This window comes from Vicia villosa, unplaced genomic scaffold, assembly GCF_029867415.1.
Source record: "Vicia villosa cultivar HV-30 ecotype Madison, WI unplaced genomic scaffold, Vvil1.0 ctg.000567F_1_1, whole genome shotgun sequence".
In the NCBI taxonomy this organism is placed as follows: Eukaryota; Viridiplantae; Streptophyta; class Magnoliopsida; order Fabales; family Fabaceae; genus Vicia; species Vicia villosa.
Genome location: NW_026705260.1, coordinates 225,737 through 248,924, shown reverse-complemented (window position 1 = coordinate 248,924; position 23,188 = coordinate 225,737). Strand labels below are relative to the sequence as shown.

At 35.8% G+C, this 23,188-nt stretch overlaps 1 protein-coding gene across 1 annotated transcript; it reads right to left on the bottom strand.

The window, feature by feature from the left end:
• Positions 1-19,925: 19,925 nt before the first annotated feature.
• On the bottom strand, positions 19,926-22,453 carry LOC131629470 (OPA3-like protein). Its single transcript, XM_058900257.1, has 3 exons — positions 21,991-22,453; positions 21,104-21,190; positions 19,926-20,906 (listed from the first exon to the last, which is right to left on the bottom strand). The coding sequence occupies exons 1-3, from the start codon at positions 22,255-22,257 to the stop codon at positions 20,748-20,750; spliced, it is 513 nt and encodes a 170-aa protein (XP_058756240.1). The 5' UTR covers positions 22,258-22,453; the 3' UTR covers positions 19,926-20,747.
• Between the last annotated feature and the right edge of the window lie 735 nt (positions 22,454-23,188).

The following is a 23,188-nucleotide window of genomic DNA, read 5'->3' as shown; positions in this document are numbered from 1 at the left end:
TTAATAAACTGAAATTATGGGGTGTTACAACTCTCCCCCACTAAAAGAGTTTTCGTCCTCGAAAACATACCTTAGACGAAAAGTCTCGGGATAGGAGTACTTCATTTGACTCTCCCATTCTCCGTTAACACCTTCTTAGTCGAGTCTCAAAATTCATCTGACATAACCAACACAAGCATATCTCATGCATTCAATTCAGTTCTTACGTTGCATTTGACCATCTCCAGGTGTACCACTTGCTATAACTCCAACGGTTACAACAATGAAACTTCGAGGTGTGATCCATACAATACACTCAATAACTGAATAATACAATTACACAATCCATGGTATGATCACAACTGATCAACACTGTAGTAATGGATTCCATTTACCCATGTACTAACCTTAGGCACACTCTTCCAATTGAGCGATAAAGTAATACTTACACTCTTTACCAACTGCTTCCTTCAAGAACTCAATACTCATATTCCTATACCATTGTATTCCAATTATCTGGCTTCTCTTAGGTTACACCAGAATTACCCAACACGCTACATTCTGCTTTTGCTGCACTATCCTGATTACTCATTGCAACCATCATTATCAATTAGACTTCTAGGTTATACCCAACTCTGGCCCTCTTTACTCATTCGTTCAAGAATCATTCTTTACCATCCATGGTTCTAACTCACCACTCGTCAATACTTACTCGCACTCAAAAAACAAATTCCTGATTTACTTCATCTATTAAACATTCCAACTATGGAAATGAGTGCACATCAGTAGTTATAATTACATAGCTCATCATCCTCAATATACCATTGCTTACAAGATAGCTCAACAGAGTCCCACTCTTCACCAAGAATGAAATCCACTTCGTCCTTCGTAGAGTATAATCCTTCATTTCAATTAGAAATCCACACAATACCATACAACATCACAAGATTATTATAGCATCATGTAATATCAATTCTTCTTCTTAACTTCTCCGAATACCTACTCGTTAACTACGTACAACCGTAATAGGATATCCATCATCTCGGCAATTATTCAAAAGGTCATAATCCTTTGGCACGACATCATTACTTCCACGAGATTCTAAACCCAACATATAGATAAACACATATTCTCCATGTAGGATTCCAACATATTAATTCCTCACTGCTCACGAGTAGCACTCATAACGCCACTCTACATCATACTTTCGCTGTACGACTTCGACTACTCGTCTTAAGTCACCGTCCAATGCTTTGCACCCCTTCATATTCACTTCCTCATAAGTTCTCACAATATGGTGAGTGGTTATTCTCACATCTCAGCATTCATCACATCTTATACCATTAAGGTAACAAGCAATCTTATACCATCTATATGATTCCGCCTATTATCAACAAGAGATTAAGGGTGATCAAGTCCTCAATTTGTCAATAGATAGCCGACAACCATATTTAAGCATAAACAGTCGTTACTACATAATAGTGTCCTTTCTGAGTTTGTACTCAACTCGTTAACATTGTCTAATTCTCTATGTTGTCCTTCTTCTAGAATATTCTTTCTCAACTCGGTAACACGCGGAACACAATAGCGACCACCAACCTCATTATACCATCCTCTCCGATTCTGAACCCGTCATCTTTACTTTGGTAATCCAAAGTAGACTTATCGATCAACTCAACATCAGCTTTCCGATTTCCTCTAATCTCGTCGGAATGCCATTAGTCAGTTTCAGTATACCCAATCTAACATTATTAGGAGCACTTTCACATACCAAACTTAATCCTCTGAATTGTTCAATTAAATCCAACTCTTTCACCATCAGCATCGATATTTTTAGAGGCAACCTCGAACCATACAAATAATGTCACTGCAACATCAAAACAAAACCATGGCTGTCAATTCTAAATCATGAGTCAGATAATTCCTTTCCTCCGCTTTCAATCGTCCCGCCGCATAAGTTACTACTTACTGGTTTTACATCAATACACCATCAACAACGCATCACAATATACCTCAAATGATTCCAAAGTCTATTTCACTTTTTCTACTGATTCCTCATCACCCAATTCCATTAATACTTAAATCATCCTTATCATCTTATTCATCAACGACATATTCTACTCGACTTCGTTCCGAACAATCGCGGTAATAAGCATTCCTATTTCAACACTGGTCTAGGCCTCTTTATCCAACATCATAATATCTCCTCATAGGACCACTCTAGGGTATTTATAACTCTTCCATAAGGTATAGCATAATCTCTCATCTTCATGGGTTCAAACGGTACATTAATCCGACACTCAGAGCTCAAAACATGTATGTTCCCAATCGTTACTCAAGATACAATACCGACACCATGCAACAAAACTCTATACCACGCCTCTAAAACTTCTCAATTGGCACATTTAATCTCTAAGATTGCTTCTCAACAAGCCTCCTCATTATTCCTTTATTCTGTTTAACTCTGACACTGACATCCCATGCCGCACCAACGAACAATCTAGTTCTAAGGACAAGTGTAACCGTAACTTCACCTCTTTCTAACATCATCCTGACACAATTAAATATGTTACAGCTACTGCAACTATTTTTATAACAAAGTTCATCTCGTTAGCTTTCCGACGCTTCAAACGGAACTCAAATCGGATGTCCAGAACTCCAGTTATGAATTTTCGAAATTTCATAACGATTCAGCAATCTTCCTGCGATTTGCTTACGAAAATTCTGCTCCAAAACTCATCCTCTTCAAATTAATATCATTATTAACATCATCTTATCACATCTCTTCGCTTCCAAACTTCTTATAACTTAAACAACACATTTCATCGCTGAAGTTCGATTTCTGCAACATCCTGAAACCAAATTCATGTACGCCATCATCAACCTTCTTATCCTTGGGTTCATATTCGTCTCTTTGCATTACTTGCACTTCGAAACTTTCTCAACAACATCGATAACCTCTACTATCATCTCAATTACTTACTAGTAATCCTACGACAAGGTCTACGACAATACTTCCTTTAATCACTGCTTCAACGGCGACCTTTCACATAGGGCTACTCATACAACAACATCGCAGTACGTCAGTAGCACTTGAAGCATCACAACTTCCAAATTCCATTTCTCATAAATAACCATCATCTACTCCGAGACACTCCGACTGAATAACAACCACAATCTTCAGCCCATGTCACCTTCACTTCAGAAAACAATAACTCCACACTCTTGTACTACTGCCCCACTCATCTCTCTAACATCTTGCATCTGAGACATATCCGAGAAGCATGACTTCTCCCCCACTACTTTCAATCCCACTTCTGCAAGCAAACCGTTAGAACACACTGGGTACCGACAGTGTTTCTCACACATGTCGCATACCGACAGGAATTAACAACAAGACTCTGGTCACAAGGACCGACTATGCTCTGATACCACTATTGTAACACCCTTCTAAACCCCGCGGAAAATACAATAATAATCAGAGTAAACATGAAATACAAGGATGTCACAACTTCTTTAACATAAAATACCATAGTCATTTGTCATGCCACACGAGGAACCATTTAACATAAATACAATTCATGTTCAACACAGCGGATTATAATTCATAACATTGCATATTCATCATCATTCATGCAAGTTCTCTAATACAATTATAAACAACAAAGACCGACATAATAATTCGTCTCTAAACTAGCGTTCCCCAGTGTTACGATCAGAGCATGACTCGACACGAACTAAGGGCTAGCCTATAAGCTATCTTCACCCAATCAAGACGCCGCTACATCCTTAATCTGAAATCATCAAAGTAAGGGTGAGTTTCATTCGAATTAATAAGCATTATGCAATCATAAGCAATAAAATCTCATAGTAATTATCATCCACTCAATCATACATATAAACAGAATTATTACAACAAGTAAACATCAATCCAACAATATTGGCCATCGGCCCACAACTCATCAATTATACCAATGATCAAGTTATATTAACAACATATTCTTAATACATCAATCATATAAACACACCAAGGCATAACACTGAATTCCATCCAATCATGTTATAACCAATGCATATGATTAAACTGACACTATGCATGTGGTACCATACATGGGATATACCCATCCAACTGATATCCTCATCACTGAGATACAGTTTAACCAGCACCGATTCCACACACAGGGAATCATGCTCACCAAATATCCAGCACCGATTCCACACACTGGGAATCATGCTCACCAAAATATCCAGCACCGATTCCACACACTGGGAATCATGCTCACCATTTTATCCAGCACCGATTCCACACACTGGGAATCATGCTCACCATTTTGATCCACTTTCATCACCGGGATCCATCACCAAAAATGTATGCCAATGAATGCAACATATAACATGCTTACAACATCACCAATCCGATGTAACACATCGTCTCATTATCATCACCAAATCATCACCAATAAGCATGTATATATTCTTAGCATTCATACAAACATATCACACATAGATTCACCACAGTTCACATGTTAATATTAACAGTATATTAACATTCATAAATCATCAATCATCACCACGTTCATGCATCGTTACATCTAACCTCATTGCACACAATGTAACCAATTATCAAACAACCCAACAACATAATCACAAAACATGTATTCATTTACGACATGTTATAAACCAACATCACCCAATGAATATCACAATCTCATCACCAATACAGAACATGCATCAATAGTCATATATATAAGCACATATACATATACTATCTTTCAATTCATTAATAATTAAATCGAGTTTAAAAAGTAAAGTTGGCTATTGCCCATTTTATCAATTCATCAGATAAAGCATCTCATTAGCTTCGCAACGCCCAAAACGGCACATAAATCGGATACTCAGATCAAAAGTTATGAGTTTTCAAAGATAAAACATTTTTAGAAAAAGTGCTGCAGGAACGGGGTTGTCCCTACGTGGGAACCGGTTCCTGGCAGCTTCAAAGTCTCGTCTCTGGTTTTTACTATGGGGAACCGGGTTGTCCCTACATGGGAACCGGTTCCCAGCTACCCAGAACCCATATTTCTCTGTTTTTACAAGGGGGAACCGGTTCGTCCCACATGGGAACCGGTTCCTACGTACCTGCACAGCAAAAATCACCATTTTGACAGCTTTTGCCCTATTCCATAACCCCAATTTCAGGTACATACGAACATAGCACACAAATATCATTGTTTTTCACACAATTACACATTCCAAACAAGTTATTGACATGTATTAACATCATATAATATGAATATCAACAAAACCATGTAATTCATACAATTCATCAAAACCTAACATAAATCCCAAACCCGACACGTACGATTGAACTAGATAACAATCCTAATCAATCATACTACCTACAATCACATAAGGAATACTAACCCGAAGAATCCCCCCTTACCTCAGAGTCGAAACTTCGAAGGATCTCTTCCCCTTTGGCTCTTCTCACTTTCACGTGTTCTCCTTTCTTCAGACTCAGTTTCTGCTTCTGCTTCCTCTTTTTCCCAAATTCCTTATTTTATGAAAAGTAAAATAAAATATTATAATGGGCTTGCTTAGTCAACACCCCCTCTTCTGCTAACCACCACTCTAGGCCCAAAGCCAATATTTCATCATTTTCCAAATAATTCCCAATAAAAATACTAAAATTCCAATTATTTAATTTAAATCCAAATTAAATTAATAAACTGAAATTATGGGGTGTTACAACTCTCCCCCACTAAAAGAGTTTTCGTCCTCGAAAACATACCTTAGACGAAAAGTCTCGGGATAGGAGTACTTCATTTGACTCTCCCATTCTCCGTTAACACCTTCTTAGTCGAGTCTCAAAATTCATCTGACATAACCAACACAAGCATATCTCATGCATTCAATTCAGTTCTTACGTTGCATTTGACCATCTCCAGGTGTACCACTTGCTATAACTCCAACGGTTACAACAATGAAACTTCGAGGTGTGATCCATACAATACACTCAATAACTGAATAATACAATTACACAATCCATGGTATGATCACAACTGATCAACACTGTAGTAATGGATTCCATTTACCCATGTACTAACCTTAGGCACACTCTTCCAATTGAGCGATAAAGTAATACTTACACTCTTTACCAACTGCTTCCTTCAAGAACTCAATACTCATATTCCTATACCATTGTATTCCAATTATCTGGCTTCTCTTAGGTTACACCAGAATTACCCAACACGCTACATTCTGCTTTTGCTGCACTATCCTGATTACTCATTGCAACCATCATTATCAATTAGACTTCTAGGTTATACCCAACTCTGGCCCTCTTTACTCATTCGTTCAAGAATCATTCTTTACCATCCATGGTTCTAACTCACCACTCGTCAATACTTACTCGCACTCAAAAAACAAATTCCTGATTTACTTCATCTATTAAACATTCCAACTATGGAAATGAGTGCACATCAGTAGTTATAATTACATAGCTCATCATCCTCAATATACCATTGCTTACAAGATAGCTCAACAGAGTCCCACTCTTCACCAAGAATGAAATCCACTTCGTCCTTCGTAGAGTATAATCCTTCATTTCAATTAGAAATCCACACAATACCATACAACATCACAAGATTATTATAGCATCATGTAATATCAATTCTTCTTCTTAACTTCTCCGAATACCTACTCGTTAACTACGTACAACCGTAATAGGATATCCATCATCTCGGAAATTATTCAAAAGGTCATAATCCTTTGGCACGACATCATTACTTCCACGAGATTCTAAACCCAACATATAGATAAACACATATTCTCCATGTAGGATTCCAACATATTAATTCCTCACTGCTCACGAGTAGCACTCATAACGCCACTCTACATCATACTTTCGCTGTACGACTTCGACTACTCGTCTTAAGTCACCGTCCAATGCTTTGCACCCCTTCATATTCACTTCCTCATAAGTTCTCACAATATGGTGAGTGGTTATTCTCACATCTCAGCATTCATCACATCTTATACCATTAAGGTAACAAGCAATCTTATACCATCTATATGATTCCGCCTATTATCAACAAGAGATTAAGGGTGATCAAGTCCTCAATTTGTCAATAGATAGCCGACAACCATATTTAAGCATAAACAGTCGTTACTACATAATAGTGTCCTTTCTGAGTTTGTACTCAACTCGTTAACATTGTCTAATTCTCTATGTTGTCCTTCTTCTAGAATATTCTTTCTCAACTCGGTAACACGCGGAACACAATAGCGACCACCAACCTCATTATACCATCCTCTCCGATTCTGAACCCGTCATCTTTACTTTGGTAATCCAAAGTAGACTTATCGATCAACTCAACATCAGCTTTCCGATTTCCTCTAATCTCGTCGGAATGCCATTAGTCAGTTTCAGTATACCCAATCTAACATTATTAGGAGCACTTTCACATACCAAACTTAATCCTCTGAATTGTTCAATTAAATCCAACTCTTTCACCATCAGCATCGATATTTTTAGAGGCAACCTCGAACCATACAAATAATGTCACTGCAACATCAAAACAAAACCATGGCTGTCAATTCTAAATCATGAGTCAGATAATTCCTTTCCTCCGCTTTCAATCGTCCCGCCGCATAAGTTACTACTTACTGGTTTTACATCAATACACCATCAACAACGCATCACAATATACCTCAAATGATTCCAAAGTCTATTTCACTTTTTCTACTGATTCCTCATCACCCAATTCCATTAATACTTAAATCATCCTTATCATCTTATTCATCAACGACATATTCTACTCGACTTCGTTCCGAACAATCGCGGTAATAAGCATTCCTATTTCAACACTGGTCTAGGCCTCTTTATCCAACATCATAATATCTCCTCATAGGACCACTCTAGGGTATTTATAACTCTTCCATAAGGTATAGCATAATCTCTCATCTTCATGGGTTCAAACGGTACATTAATCCGACACTCAGAGCTCAAAACATGTATGTTCCCAATCGTTACTCAAGATACAATACCGACACCATGCAACAAAACTCTATACCACGCCTCTAAAACTTCTCAATTGGCACATTTAATCTCTAAGATTGCTTCTCAACAAGCCTCCTCATTATTCCTTTATTCTGTTTAACTCTGACACTGACATCCCATGCCGCACCAACGAACAATCTAGTTCTAAGGACAAGTGTAACCGTAACTTCACCTCTTTCTAACATCATTCTGACACAATTAAATATGTTACAGCTACTGCAACTATTTTTATAACAAAGTTCATCTCGTTAGCTTTCCGACGCTTCAAACGGAACTCAAATCGGATGTCCAGAACTCCAGTTATGAATTTTCGAAATTTCATAACGATTCAGCAATCTTCCTGCGATTTGCTTACGAAAATTCTGCTCCAAAACTCATCCTCTTCAAATTAATATCATTATTAACATCATCTTATCACATCTCTTCGCTTCCAAACTTCTTATAACTTAAACAACACATTTCATCGCTGAAGTTCGATTTCTGCAACATCCTGAAACCAAATTCATGTACGCCATCATCAACCTTCTTATCCTTGGGTTCATATTCGTCTCTTTGCATTACTTGCACTTCGAAACTTTCTCAACAACATCGATAACCTCTACTATCATCTCAATTACTTACTAGTAATCCTACGACAAGGTCTACGACAATACTTCCTTTAATCACTGCTTCAACGGCGACCTTTCACATAGGGCTACTCATACAACAACATCGCAGTACGTCAGTAGCACTTGAAGCATCACAACTTCCAAATTCCATTTCTCATAAATAACCATCATCTACTCCGAGACACTCCGACTGAATAACAACCACAATCTTCAGCCCATGTCACCTTCACTTCAGAAAACAATAACTCCACACTCTTGTACTACTGCCCCACTCATCTCTCTAACATCTTGCATCTGAGACATATCCGAGAAGCATGACTTCTCCCCCACTACTTTCAATCCCACTTCTGCAAGCAAACCGTTAGAACACACTGGGTACCGACAGTGTTTCTCACACATGTCGCATACCGACAGGAATTAACAACAAGACTCTGGTCACAAGGACCGACTATGCTCTGATACCACTATTGTAACACCCTTCTAAACCCCGCGGAAAATACAATAATAATCAGAGTAAACATGAAATACAAGGATGTCACAACTTCTTTAACATAAAATACCATAGTCATTTGTCATGCCACACGAGGAACCATTTAACATAAATACAATTCATGTTCAACACAGCGGATTATAATTCATAACATTGCATATTCATCATCATTCATGCAAGTTCTCTAATACAATTATAAACAACAAAGACCGACATAATAATTCGTCTCTAAACTAGCGTTCCCCAGTGTTACGATCAGAGCATGACTCGACACGAACTAAGGGCTAGCCTATAAGCTATCTTCACCCAATCAAGACGCCGCTACATCCTTAATCTGAAATCATCAAAGTAAGGGTGAGTTTCATTCGAATTAATAAGCATTATGCAATCATAAGCAATAAAATCTCATAGTAATTATCATCCACTCAATCATACATATAAACAGAATTATTACAACAAGTAAACATCAATCCAACAATATTGGCCATCGGCCCACAACTCATCAGTTATACCAATGATCAAGTTATATTAACAACATATTCTTAATACATCAATCATATAAACACACCAAGGCATAACACTGAATTCCATCCAATCATGTTATAACCAATGCATATGATTAAACTGACACTATGCATGTGGTACCATACATGGGATATACCCATCCAACTGATATCCTCATCACTGAGATACAGTTTAACCAGCACCGATTCCACACACAGGGAATCATGCTCACCAAATATCCAGCACCGATTCCACACACTGGGAATCATGCTCACCAAAATATCCAGCACCGATTCCACACACTGGGAATCATGCTCACCATTTTATCCAGCACCGATTCCACACACTGGGAATCATGCTCACCATTTTGATCCACTTTCATCACCGGGATCCATCACCAAAAATGTATGCCAATGAATGCAACATATAACATGCTTACAACATCACCAATCCGATGTAACACATCGTCTCATTATCATCACCAAATCATCACCAATAAGCATGTATATATTCTTAGCATTCATACAAACATATCACACATAGATTCACCACAGTTCACATGTTAATATTAACAGTATATTAACATTCATAAATCATCAATCATCACCACGTTCATGCATCGTTACATCTAACCTCATTGCACACAATGTAACCAATTATCAAACAACCCAACAACATAATCACAAAACATGTATTCATTTACGACATGTTATAAACCAACATCACCCAATGAATATCACAATCTCATCACCAATACAGAACATGCATCAATAGTCATATATATAAGCACATATACATATACTATCTTTCAATTCATTAATAATTAAATCGAGTTTAAAAAGTAAAGTTGGCTATTGCCCATTTTATCAATTCATCAGATAAAGCATCTCATTAGCTTCGCAACGCCCAAAACGGCACATAAATCGGATACTCAGATCAAAAGTTATGAGTTTTCAAAGATAAAACATTTTTAGAAAAAGTGCTGCAGGAACGGGGTTGTCCCTACGTGGGAACCGGTTCCTGGCAGCTTCAAAGTCTCGTCTCTGGTTTTTACTATGGGGAACCGGGTTGTCCCTACATGGGAACCGGTTCCCAGCTACCCAGAACCCATATTTCTCTGTTTTTACAAGGGGGAACCGGTTCGTCCCACATGGGAACCGGTTCCTACGTACCTGCACAGCAAAAATCACCATTTTGACAGCTTTTGCCCTATTCCATAACCCCAATTTCAGGTACATACGAACATAGCACACAAATATCATTGTTTTTCACACAATTACACATTCCAAACAAGTTATTGACATGTATTAACATCATATAATATGAATATCAACAAAACCATGTAATTCATACAATTCATCAAAACCTAACATAAATCCCAAACCCGACACGTACGATTGAACTAGATAACAATCCTAATCAATCATACTACCTACAATCACATAAGGAATACTAACCCGAAGAATCCCCCCTTACCTCAGAGTCGAAACTTCGAAGGATCTCTTCCCCTTTGGCTCTTCTCACTTTCACGTGTTCTCCTTTCTTCAGACTCAGTTTCTGCTTCTGCTTCCTCTTTTTCCCAAATTCCTTATTTTATGAAAAGTAAAATAAAATATTATAATGGGCTTGCTTAGTCAACACCCCCTCTTCTGCTAACCACCACTCTAGGCCCAAAGCCAATATTTCATCATTTTCCAAATAATTCCCAATAAAAATACTAAAATTCCAATTATTTAATTTAAATCCAAATTAAATTAATAAACTGAAATTATGGGGTGTTACATTCATCTCTTCCGTAGATGCATCTACGGAAGTTTCTGAAATCTCCAAAACTCAATAATGGTGTCGGGTCACTGTTGCAGAGGGTTGAAACCTCATTTTGGTGGCTTGAATGTCATTTTAACACATCAAACAATATCTTCATTGTCTCTAAACTATATTTCTAAAATAATCCAATCATTGCTACACTTAAAAATCAAATTCTAACTCTATATTACAAATACTCTTAAATAACTCGAAAAGTCGAAAACTTACCGACTAAATTGAGTTTTGAACTTGATAGAATGTGTTGATAGTTGATGTGGACGTTATCGACTAAACTCGAGAGAAAGAAAACAAGCTTTGGAGAAGTTTGATTTTTGAGGTTGAGAGAGTATAAAAGTTGAAGAAGAGAAAAGTGAAGAATGGGGAGGAGGAGAAGGGTGTGGTGCAAATTATAACATCAAATTCTTTTGTAGATTCATCTAGGGAGGCATTCGTATGTGCATCTACACATTAAAACAATGTTAAACAAAAAAAAGGCTTCTGGAGATGCATCTATAGAGGACAATTTTGCTAATTCGCAGGTGCATAAGAGATCCATGGGGTCTAGTTAGAAATTCTCTAAATTTAAATCTTAGCTGAGAAAGCTTCCACGAGTGTTCCTAAATTATCCCTAAATATGTCAGCACAGGTTGATATTCTAGGATTTCTTCTTGAAACTTCATCGGTGTTGCACTTAATTCAATTATGACTAGAAAAACATCAATTAATGCGTACGATTTTAGGTGCGGGAGAAGGTTGACATTTGATGTCAAAGCATTAGATAATTGTAAACTCGTGAATTAAAGAGTATATGTGCCCCTTGAAATAAGTATATGTCAATAGACTAATTATTTAATACAAAAAATTCTTTATCAAAGTCAATGTTACTATTTTAAAACCTAATATCATTTCTTATGTGCCAAATTTTCCAAAAAACTATTATGATGAGAGTCATGATCAGATTCTGAATGTGAGAGCTCCAACTTTTACCAGTAAGTTTGAATAAGCTTTCGTAACTAGTTCTATCAATGCTCATGCCAATATGTTTCTCCATTTGATTCCAAAAAATTAAAGTGTATTTGCACCTAAGAAATAAGTGGTATGTAGTTTCCACATCACGATTGTCAAGTGGATTTTGTTCAATAAGGTTCAATGTAATCCCTCTTGATTCAATTGTAGGCATGTTTTAAAAATAGATCATCATTTACGAATTATGTTTAAATGGGTTTATCATCAATAGTTTTATCAAATAAAAAATTAATCTTCAAAATATTTTCACTAATTTAAGGAGTCAAAATGTATAAGTCACGAGATGTTTCGATTAATGTCTTGGATAATCAAATTGATCTTAGAAGTATGCATAAAGTGAACATTCACTAGTAATACTAGGTGTAAATTTTTAATTTTGTATCACAACCAATTGTCAATCCATAAATCAATCTTCTTCCTATTACTAACTTGTCATCTACTGTGTTCCTCTAGAAAGAAAAAGAAATGTTTCATGTCATATTATATTGAAGAAGAAATATGTTGTATGATTGATTTTGAGTGCCTGAAATTTCTACTATTAAGCATAGAATATCAATGATTATTGATAGTCAACAACTTTCAACAAAGAGATAAAAAAATCAGCTATTATCTTAATATTTTCATACCAATACCTCCTTTAGAGAAATGTAAGCAAATAACCTTCCAAGGTGTATTTAAAATTACGTTCCTCTGGGATAGATGTTGCACGAGATGTCCTAGCAACTGGTTCGACAAGGTAAACCATAGCCGCCACAATTAACTTTACAAGATGATGGAGTAGAAAAGTAATAAATAACACAATCAATTGGTAGTCCAGTTCGATGCAACATGCACCTACGTATAAAGAGTTGGCTTATAACCTAAGAAAGGAAATTTATTATTAGTAGCTTAGTACAATCAGTCTTACAAGCAACAACAAAGCATATGATGTCATATGCTTTTTCTTAACACTACACAATGACTTTCTATTTAGGTCTCTCCTAAAAATGAGAATCCCTCTCACTTTCTCTCAAACATTAACCCAAGTTTTTGGACTTTTCAATCGCTAAACCCTAATGATCAACCTCAATCACAACTGTAAGTGATGTTGAATCTTATAATTCAACTAGACAAACCTACTATGTCAAGTTATTACAGTATAGTGGTGTACATAAAATAATGACTCTTTTGAACCCTGAACTCTATTAATCTTAAATGTATGATCCGTGTCTTCAAAGCTAGGAAAGAGCTCCTTATATAACATAATGATTCTGGGCTTTTCTTCATGGATATTTTATTTGATTTCGCCCAAAATTGATGCAGAATATGTTTGATGTTATTTGTTCCTTGAATCTCTCCAACAAGGTAAGATTTGTTTCAATTTAAATTCAAATTTAAATATCCATTTGAATCTAAACTAATCTTCATCCAGTTGTCAAACAAATCACTTCACCGTAATGTTAAATCAATAACAATAAAATCCGATCCAATATTTGACCAAAGAATCTTCAAAATGCAGCAGTAATGCCTTGTTGCACAAGGCCCAAATGTCGTACCAACATGCTCATTATACATTGTGTCCAACATGTGTCTCTTATGTACTTCTATACAACTTAATGATAGGAGGTAAATGTATGTGTTTTCTAGTTTGTTTTCTATTTCATTTCTTATGTGTTTTTACAGTTTAAGTTTGTTTTAATGCATTTTCGCTTTGTTTTCATGTTTTCAAAGAATAAGAAGTTCGTACAGTGAATCGGGACGATAAAGGGCCAAATACCGCACAAAGGACCGTTTTTAGTATTAAAAAAGTCAGAGACAGACACGATCATCCCTTGTCCCATGACACAGGTTGTGTTTTCCCCAAAGACCCACCTCCATACAAGCAACTAGAGGCTAACACGACCATCTCGTGTTGTCTAATGTAACACCATATTTCCCAACACATAATTATAATTAAATCAGATATTTTTCACAAACATTTACACATAGGACATTACACATATAGAAATATACACTCCTGTTGATCATGTAACACTTAATTAAAACAAACATGCAGCACAATATTTTAATGCATACATTTATACTTAGGATGTTTACACCATCCAACACATATGATTTGTACTTGGAGTGCATACACAACATTCAACTCATCTGATATCTTCGCGGCGAAATCATAATTAAAACATATCAATTTAAAATCTCATAATAGTTTTCATAACAAAATCAAAAGCACCGACTTGTGATTCTTCTCAAAGTACTATCACACCAAAACATAAAGCAAATACGAGAGCATACATTGTCTCTCATAAAATTAACATAAACAAATAGAAGAGGTGAGAATTCATTTCAATAATAATAGAATACAATGTAAGATAGAGTAAAACATCTACACAATCATGCACAACAACATATCACATTCTCACACCAAAATCATCATCAATGACATCTATAGTAACAACATTATCCCAGATAGACATATTTCACACATATATTTCATTCATGTTATGCGACGCATGACAACAACAATGAATCCTATGCATGTGGTATCAATTCAACATTTGGTTCTTCTTACAAACTGGGTCCACCCTTCTAGACCCTAGATCCACCCTTCTAGATATGCGAACCCACCCTTCAAAGTTTGGAACAAGTTACCGATCCACCATTCTAGACTTGCAACTCGCCTCTTTCAACAACAACGACACAAATGATGCATGACATATAATTGATGCAACGACTCACCAACAATAATAATTCATGTTTACATTCCCCTTTGAAACATAAACAACAACGATTATGTGTTTCCACATAATTATTCCCATGCATCAATAATATGCACAAATACATCCACCAACATGTTTTATCAACAACATATAATGCTCACAACTTAATATCATATTCATGCCACATCAACATCACAACAACATCACGAGCACCTCAACAACATTATCATGACATCATCAACATATCAACAACATTATCACAACCATGCAACGATTCATTAATCGAATATATAAACCAATATCTTTATCAACTTATTTCACCTATTACTATAGCTATTTACCGATTGTCTAATCCAGTTTAACTGGCTACTTGTCCTACTTAAACCACCTTTTTTGTCTGATGCAACTAGTATGTCATTAAAATCTCCAAAACAAATCCATTTGTTCTCCTTAAATTACTCTCCTCAGGGAAACCATAAATGCCTGCAAAGGACCACTGACTTCCATCATCTTCATCCTTCACCGAGCCACCTATGTGATTTAGAGAGTATGAGAGTATGTTGACCTTCATATTTTCATTCCACATAAGAGAAACTTCTTTTACCCTATCTCTCTCACTCCCATTGCACTTCATAACTTGGCAATATGCAAAATTGCACTTACGCACACGTTACATCTCGAAATCCTTTAGTCTAGTTTCCATGAGAAAGACCAAAGAGGGATTTTCCACTCTTGTGAGCCTCTTCAAGGCTTAAACTGTATGGGGATTTCCTAAACCCCAATAGTTCCAGCTTAAGATGTTCATTGTTGAATGCGGTTTTGGGATTCTAACATCGCCTCTGGTGTTTTTGTGCACACATCCACTTCCATCACATCCTTGTTCCTCTTGTTCTCCCCAATTCATATGTCCTCTAAAGAGGCCTCATTAAACACCACGTCAATTAATTGTCTCTTTCTTTCCTGCTCCAGGTATTCCTTTTTTATCCTCCTCCTTATTCAATATGTATTTGTCTAGTTGGTTGAGGGCATGTAATTACCACGGCACCTAGGGATTCCGACACAATTTCCACCCCAATATTCTCTATCTTTTACTTTTCCTTGTGGGATTTCACCTTCGTTGCTTGTGTGTTGCTAGTTTCATTTCCTTGCTCAACCTTCACCTATCCCTCTTTCTCCTTTCTGCTTTGTTCGCATCTACTTTGACTCGTAGAAGCATTAAAGAGGCTTTTGCTGCAATTACTAGAACTCAATTACTTCTTCTTAGGTTCCTTAAACACTTTTTGGCGAGGAGAAGCCCTTAGCCACAACCCATAAGATAGATCATGCTCAAACAACTCTTCATAGCCCCCATCGCTTAGATTCTTCACCGCCTCACGATATTTTAACCGGTGCTTCAATCGTCCACACGCAAAGCAAAATGTGGGAAGCCTTTCATACTTGAAGTGAACTCTGTGACTTTTCTCCTTGAATCTAACTATGGTTCCTCTTATCAGTGGTTATTTGATATCCATCTTGATTTTGATTATTAAGAAACACCCATTTCTATATGTCTCTCTCGAATCCATCTCTTCAAAATCCCCTAACAATCTTCTTCACCATTGTCTTAGACCTTAATATTAATGGGAGATCGTACATTCTAACCTAGAAAGTACCATAATGGATGTCCAATCTGGATGGTTAATCTTCCCCTAAATACTCGATCCAAAACTAAAAGATTTTGATCAAAACTCCATGGTCCATTTTAAATCACATTTTCCAGATCTCGCTTCGTAGTAAACTTAAACAGAAACATGTTCTTGTTGAGTCCTTGTGTCTCGACCGTTTTAAGTCTACATGCACCCACTATTGTATTGATAAAAGCCCTAACATTGAAGTTGTTATCAGTTCATAGCTTTCCTGCAAGAGTTTGCTGAAATATTTCTTCCCCTAAAATCTCCTATCCTTCACCTATAACTCATTCCTCTTCCTCTTTTGAGAGAGGAATTTTCCTCCATTTCTCCATTATCCCCTCTGGAAACAACCACCACCAGCGAGCACACCTCTAGCCAGACGATTCTCAAGATTCCAGAAATAGACCCCAAAAAGCGAAGGAGGATAAAAACAAAACGAGATCTAAGAAAATTCTCCACCATAATCCCTAGGGTAAAAGGGAAAGAGGGGACACGATAAATTTTTTAGAGAGAGAGGGAGTCTTGCCTCTCTCTAAAAACACGTGGGTTTTGTATTATACGAGGTGCAATCAATCATTGATTAAATGATAATGGTTTAAATTTTACCTCACTTAAGCATTGTAAATGGTCAAGGATCGATTTTGTGAAGATGCGTTCAAATCGATTGGAGACTCGCATGAACGTATCAAAATTATTTTTGGTAGTCAATGTATCCCCTATGGAAGGTTTTAGTTTACATGTATGTGTATTTGATTGTATTATTAGAATTATAAGAGCCACAGAGTTCACATCAGTTTTGACAAAAGAGTTTTGAATAGCTTGTTATATAATAATTTTGATAGCATATTTGGATTGACTTTTGGAAGACTCAGAATCAATTTTAGAGGTGTAGAATTGATTCTAGGTGATTTTGAGGTGTTTGTTTTATCAAAAGTAGATTTGATTCTGCCTCCAGAATTGAATCTACTTGAAGCTAAAATTTGTAACTTCTACCTCCAGAATTGATTCTGGGTGATTTTTACACTAAAATTTATTGTTCAACTCAGTTTTACATAAATGTATTCAAACATAAATCAATTATGTCAAACTCTATTCTGCTAAAATCAATTCTACCAAACTCAATTTTACTAGAATCAATTTTGTTCACCGCCAATCCAAACACACCCTAAGTATATCTTGGAGTTTTTTTATTTCAAACAATCAAACAGAAAATTGTTGTAAATTATCAGTCACTCAATAAACTTTTCCATTTTGTAGTTGTGGATTTCCTCTAATGCGTGGTTCATAACCCCCCACATTGATTTTGTCTATATTTTGTGATTTCTACGCATTGAACATCAACAAATTGGTGAATAATTGAGTTGAATAAAGGAGAATATGGAGAATAGAGATATTGATGGAAATGTTAATGGAGTTGTTGGCTGGTGGTCAAAACTCCTGGCAACTTCCTCTTCCATCTTTTTCACCAATTCTGTTAGGAAGCTACTTTAGAACCCTAACAACCCAAGAAAAGCTAAGAGAAATAAAAGAGACAAATAAAATTAAAGAAAATTAAAGACTTTTTTATTTCATTCATTGATATCTCAAATGTGTCAAAGACACTACATTATATAATGTCACTAATAGATAGGGGTGGTAAAGCGGGCGGCCCGCGCCATTTAGACCGGCCCCATTTAAGCCCGTCCAAAAGCAGAGTGGAGCGGGGCAGGCCAACTTAAGTGTCTGAGCTCAAAAGTCAAGCTCGCCCCGTTTACTAACGAGTTGGCGGGTTGACATGTCGGTCCGCTAACTTTTATTTTTTTTATTTTACAATTTGATTTACTACATAATTTACAAATTTTTTAATTACTACCAAGAAGGTTGATAAAAGATATTTTTTAACAACGCACAGTAGAACTTCAACATGTCTTAAAGATCAGTTACAACAAAAATGAAATAAATTCAAGCACAATAAAAAAAGTATCAAAATAAATAAATAAAGGGTTAATAGTAGTTTACCCCCTGTAATATGAGCGTGTTTCGGTTTACCCCTCACTGTTGCCAAAGACAGGTTTTGGCAACGGTTTTTTTGAAAAGACCGTTGTCAAAAGGTAGGGAGGGGGAAAAGCAAAATTCGCTAACATTACAGGGGGTGAATTACTATTAACCCATAAATAAACAAACAATACATATCATCCTAATCCTATTTAAAAACTAACTACCAAATGAACCCAATTAAGAATCTACACAAGACAAATAGTGATAGTTGTTACATTGCATAATACATCACAATGCATAAAAATAGTAGTGCATAAAATAACACCTAACTTTTTCACTATTTATATCATATAGACTCTTATATTGACTTATTTCCTAGTAGTTAAATTCTAAATTTGTCACACGTAAACACTAATCAAATTCTTCCTTTTCTTACAATCAACATTTATTTCTAAAGAAAACATGTGAGCTAATGTGTTGAGAACTTAATAATTATGTATGACATACAATTGTTCATTTATTTCAAACTTTTACAATTAACTCATGTATTAGAAAGTTATTGAAAGAACATTACAATTATAATTCAACTTGTATGTATAATAATTTAGAATACAATTCAATCAACATAATCCTAAGAGAAGAGTGTTGTTTTTATAGTTAAAGTTGTTTTAATTCTAAGTAAAAAATAAAGAAGTTTAACAAAAAGCCCGCGAGCAAAACCCGCCCCGCCTCGGCCCTCTTTTTTAAGCGGGTTAGGTGGGGCGGGCCAACATAAGGTACCTAGTCGAAAATCTCAGTCCAGCCCGCCCAAAATGGTGGGTCAAACGGGCTGACAAGGCAGACCTAACCCGTTTTGCCACCCCTACTAATGGATAATCTAACAAAAGATCTAAACATTAAAAGTCCACTTAAATGATAATTGAAAAACCCAACTAAAATATAATAAAATTACTACTAATAAACTAACTTAAATAATATAATTCTACTCTCTATCAAAGTTTAATACTCTCCTTGTGCTTCTTCACATCACATGATCTAGAGTAAAAGGTTTGTCACATAACAAATAAACATTCATTTTCATCTCGTCTCCCACTTCGAGGACACTTATAAAATTTATAGGATGGTGCCTAGTAGCCATCATATTAGAATTTTGATCTTAGGGATTATACAGGTAAAACTCGTTTCTCAACCGTAGAGATTCTAACATTTTAGAGCTAAATATAATACAAGGGAGAAATTATGAAAAATACTACTAGAAAATTAAATTGAAGAAGATAATTGTCCGAAAGAATGTGAGGCATTGTTGAATTCAACCTTCAAGACTACAAAGTTAAAATTAATATTTAATAGACCCAAATCAAAAACAAAATCAAAATCCAAGTAACATGCAGCAAAAAGATGTCCTTCGATTCAAGCTGTTTACTCGAAAGACAGAGGTTGATAAGCCAAGCCAAGGTCTTAAATAATGTCTGGCAATTATTACAAAATTACAAGGGACTTATTTTCTGTCAATCATTGGACAAATGTGAAGAGTAGCAAGTGACTGTCTAAAAAAACTTTAGATGAGGGAAATGTGATTATTCAGAGGCCTGAGAAATGTGGTTGGCATCTATCATGAAAGTTGCACTCTCTTGTAGTTTTTGTCCGAAGGTGAACTGAGACCTTCCCAATGTGAAACCAAACATAACCTATTTAGCAAGAGCACATTGACAAATTTGAGGATGGGTGTATTTAAGACTAATCCTCAATGCCCCACACCACATCTAAAAATGAAAATCTTTTAAATATGTTTTTATACTTTCTTATATGTTATGCCTCTCTTAGAAGTTAGAACATTTCTAATATCAATTCCATTTTTTTCCAAACCAAATGACTATACTTAGAAAGCATTATATCAAAATCTTGCACAATGGTTAACATCTGAGACAATTAATTGGATTTTGATTTTTTATCTTCACCGGCATTGCCTTGCCTGAAGTTAAGAACTCCAGCAAGTCCCCTTCCTCTAGCAAGTTGTTCCAGCTCTTCAAGTTTTTGTGCAAGAACTTCAATTTCCATGCCCAATTCTTCACTTCTAGTCTTAATTGCCTGCAATGATACAAAAATGTGAGCACATATTTGGGATTTAGAATAATTTGGCCCTTATAGCTGTTTCTGCTCCCTCCAATTAACAGAATGCAACAAGCGAAGAAGACAAACTCTGCTTTGCTTCAATGAAATCCCTACATAATATTCACCCCCCATAGAAAGATAGTCCACAGAGAGGAGATTGGTTAAAAGGCAACCTGTATTTCACGTCTGCGTAGTTCTTCCTTTCTTGCCTCTGATCTAGAACTTCTTTGCACCTCAAATATTACAGCAGCTCCTGCAACCTAAATAAAAGGAGATTGAATTTATAATATGTATGAGAAAGACCATAGATGACAAATGAAATCTTCATAGCTGATATGGTACAGATAAATAAATAGTATGCTATAATTCTTGTATGCAAGAAGTGGAAGCAAAATAGCTGGAAATTTCAATAAATAATTGACATCACTTTTTTATATGAATATATGTAATATTCAGTTTAAGATAACAACGGGAAGAGAAGAATCGGACACAAAATCAATCAGGTTCACACCTATCATCCAAAACCTGACGCCTGTATGATAAACTATTTGAGCTAGTATTATTCTAATTAATAATAAACTATAAAGTCTAGGGTCGAAATGTTATGCGCGGGTTGAAATGTTTCTTTTCCTTTTTTGCTAGACAGAGGAAGTGTTCAGGGTCGTTCGTTTGCAAGGCCAGTATTGAAATATTTCAGGCATTCATAAACATTCTCACTCTTACATTATTCATTGTTCTCTCACTAACTTGGACATTGGAGTGTTAATCTTACAAGTCAGCCCCCTCTCCGCCGCACTGAAATTGCTCCACGGATCCAAAATCTCATCTCACTGGCTCATTAATCATTTATGTTCCCAAGCGGAACACAAAGGGCATAAGAACCTGGTCTAAGTTTAAACATCTCAGCGCCAACTAATCATACCTTAAATTTAATGTCATTTGGCACATGAATTGCACAACAATAAAGACACAATTCAACACAGGGTAAAATCCACAAACAGGTAGAAGGCATTCAATCAAACAAAAAACAAACAACGTCAAAACTAATAATAATTATTACAGTGAAGACGAATAATTCTCCAAGGAGATCAGCAGCAGCTTGAACAGCCTTTTCTTCATTAAGCGGACGAATGGCAACATCAGTAGCTTGACTATAAATGCGTCTCTGAATTCTCGTGGTAAACCTGTGATTGGTCTGTGCAATGCTGATGATGAAATTGCGGAACTTCGGGTGGTATCCAGCTTCTTTTTTGAGCCTATTGGCGATGGGTTTGCAAGCGGTTTTCAATGCTAGTGTTCCTAGTTTTACTAGTGGGAGTACTGCCATTTCTCAAACTCTCTACACACTTCGATCACTGTTGTTCACGAAAATAACTTCTTTTTTTTTACTTTGAATGTTGAATGATTACTAACGTAATAGAGTAAAGTGAGTCCAGTTTCGTTTTTTCTGTGTTATGAATTGTGATGCGTGGGTCTGAGGCTTGGCGACGGTGATGGTATTTTCTTGCTCAACAAGAGCGATGATGTCATGTTTCCCAATAAATTAAAATGAATGGAGGAATATAGTTTTTTTTCATTTTCTTATTCTATAAAAATAATTTTATTTATGTTTAATTATAGTTTTCAAAATAGTATTTGCAATGATTAATTTAGGGGTGACTCTGGTGCGGTTTAGTCGATTTTGACATTAAAAATTATTCGATCACAAGAAAAAAAATATGTGGTTTGATTTAGTTTGATTGACTTTTAAAACTAAAATCCAATCAACTCAAACCAAACCAATGCGCTTTGATTTGGTTTAGTTGGTTCAATTTTTATTTTATTTTTATTGAGTCATACATAAAATATTTATGAAAACATAATTTTGTATATAGTCATTCTACACTACAAAATAACAATAAAATTCATCATATTTGAACCATAGCTTCTCATTTAATATGTAAAAATTATATTCGACAAAAATGGAATAATAAACCTAAAACAATAGCATAAAATAATATCAAAAATAGTATAGTAAAAAAAATATAGAAGATAAGAGATTAGTGAAGATGAACTAGAAATAGCAAAAGAGATGAGAGATTAGGGGAAAAAAAGTGCAATAAAAACAAAATTGAAAGAGAGAACAATAACAAAAAAAAATGAGAAGGTGAAAAAGAAATAATACAAGATAGTAGATATTAGAGAAGAAAAGGAAAAATGTATTTGGAGAAGATGGCGATATACTGCTAGGAGAGACTTGAGGGAGAGAATACCATCTC

What these genes read in the sequence shown, in the direction of transcription:
- LOC131629470 (XM_058900257.1), bottom strand. Translation starts at nt 22,257, where the DNA reads ATGGCAGTACTCCCACTAGTAAAACTAGGAACACTAGCATTGAAAACC. An exon ending in GAGAATTATTCGTCTTCACT is followed by an intron (nt 21,191 to 21,990) that starts GTAATAATTATT and finishes CCTTTTATTTAG; the next exon opens with GTTGCAGGAGCTGCTGTAAT. An exon ending in TACGCAGACGTGAAATACAG is followed by an intron (nt 20,907 to 21,103) that starts GTTGCCTTTTAA and finishes GTATCATTGCAG; the next exon opens with GCAATTAAGACTAGAAGTGA.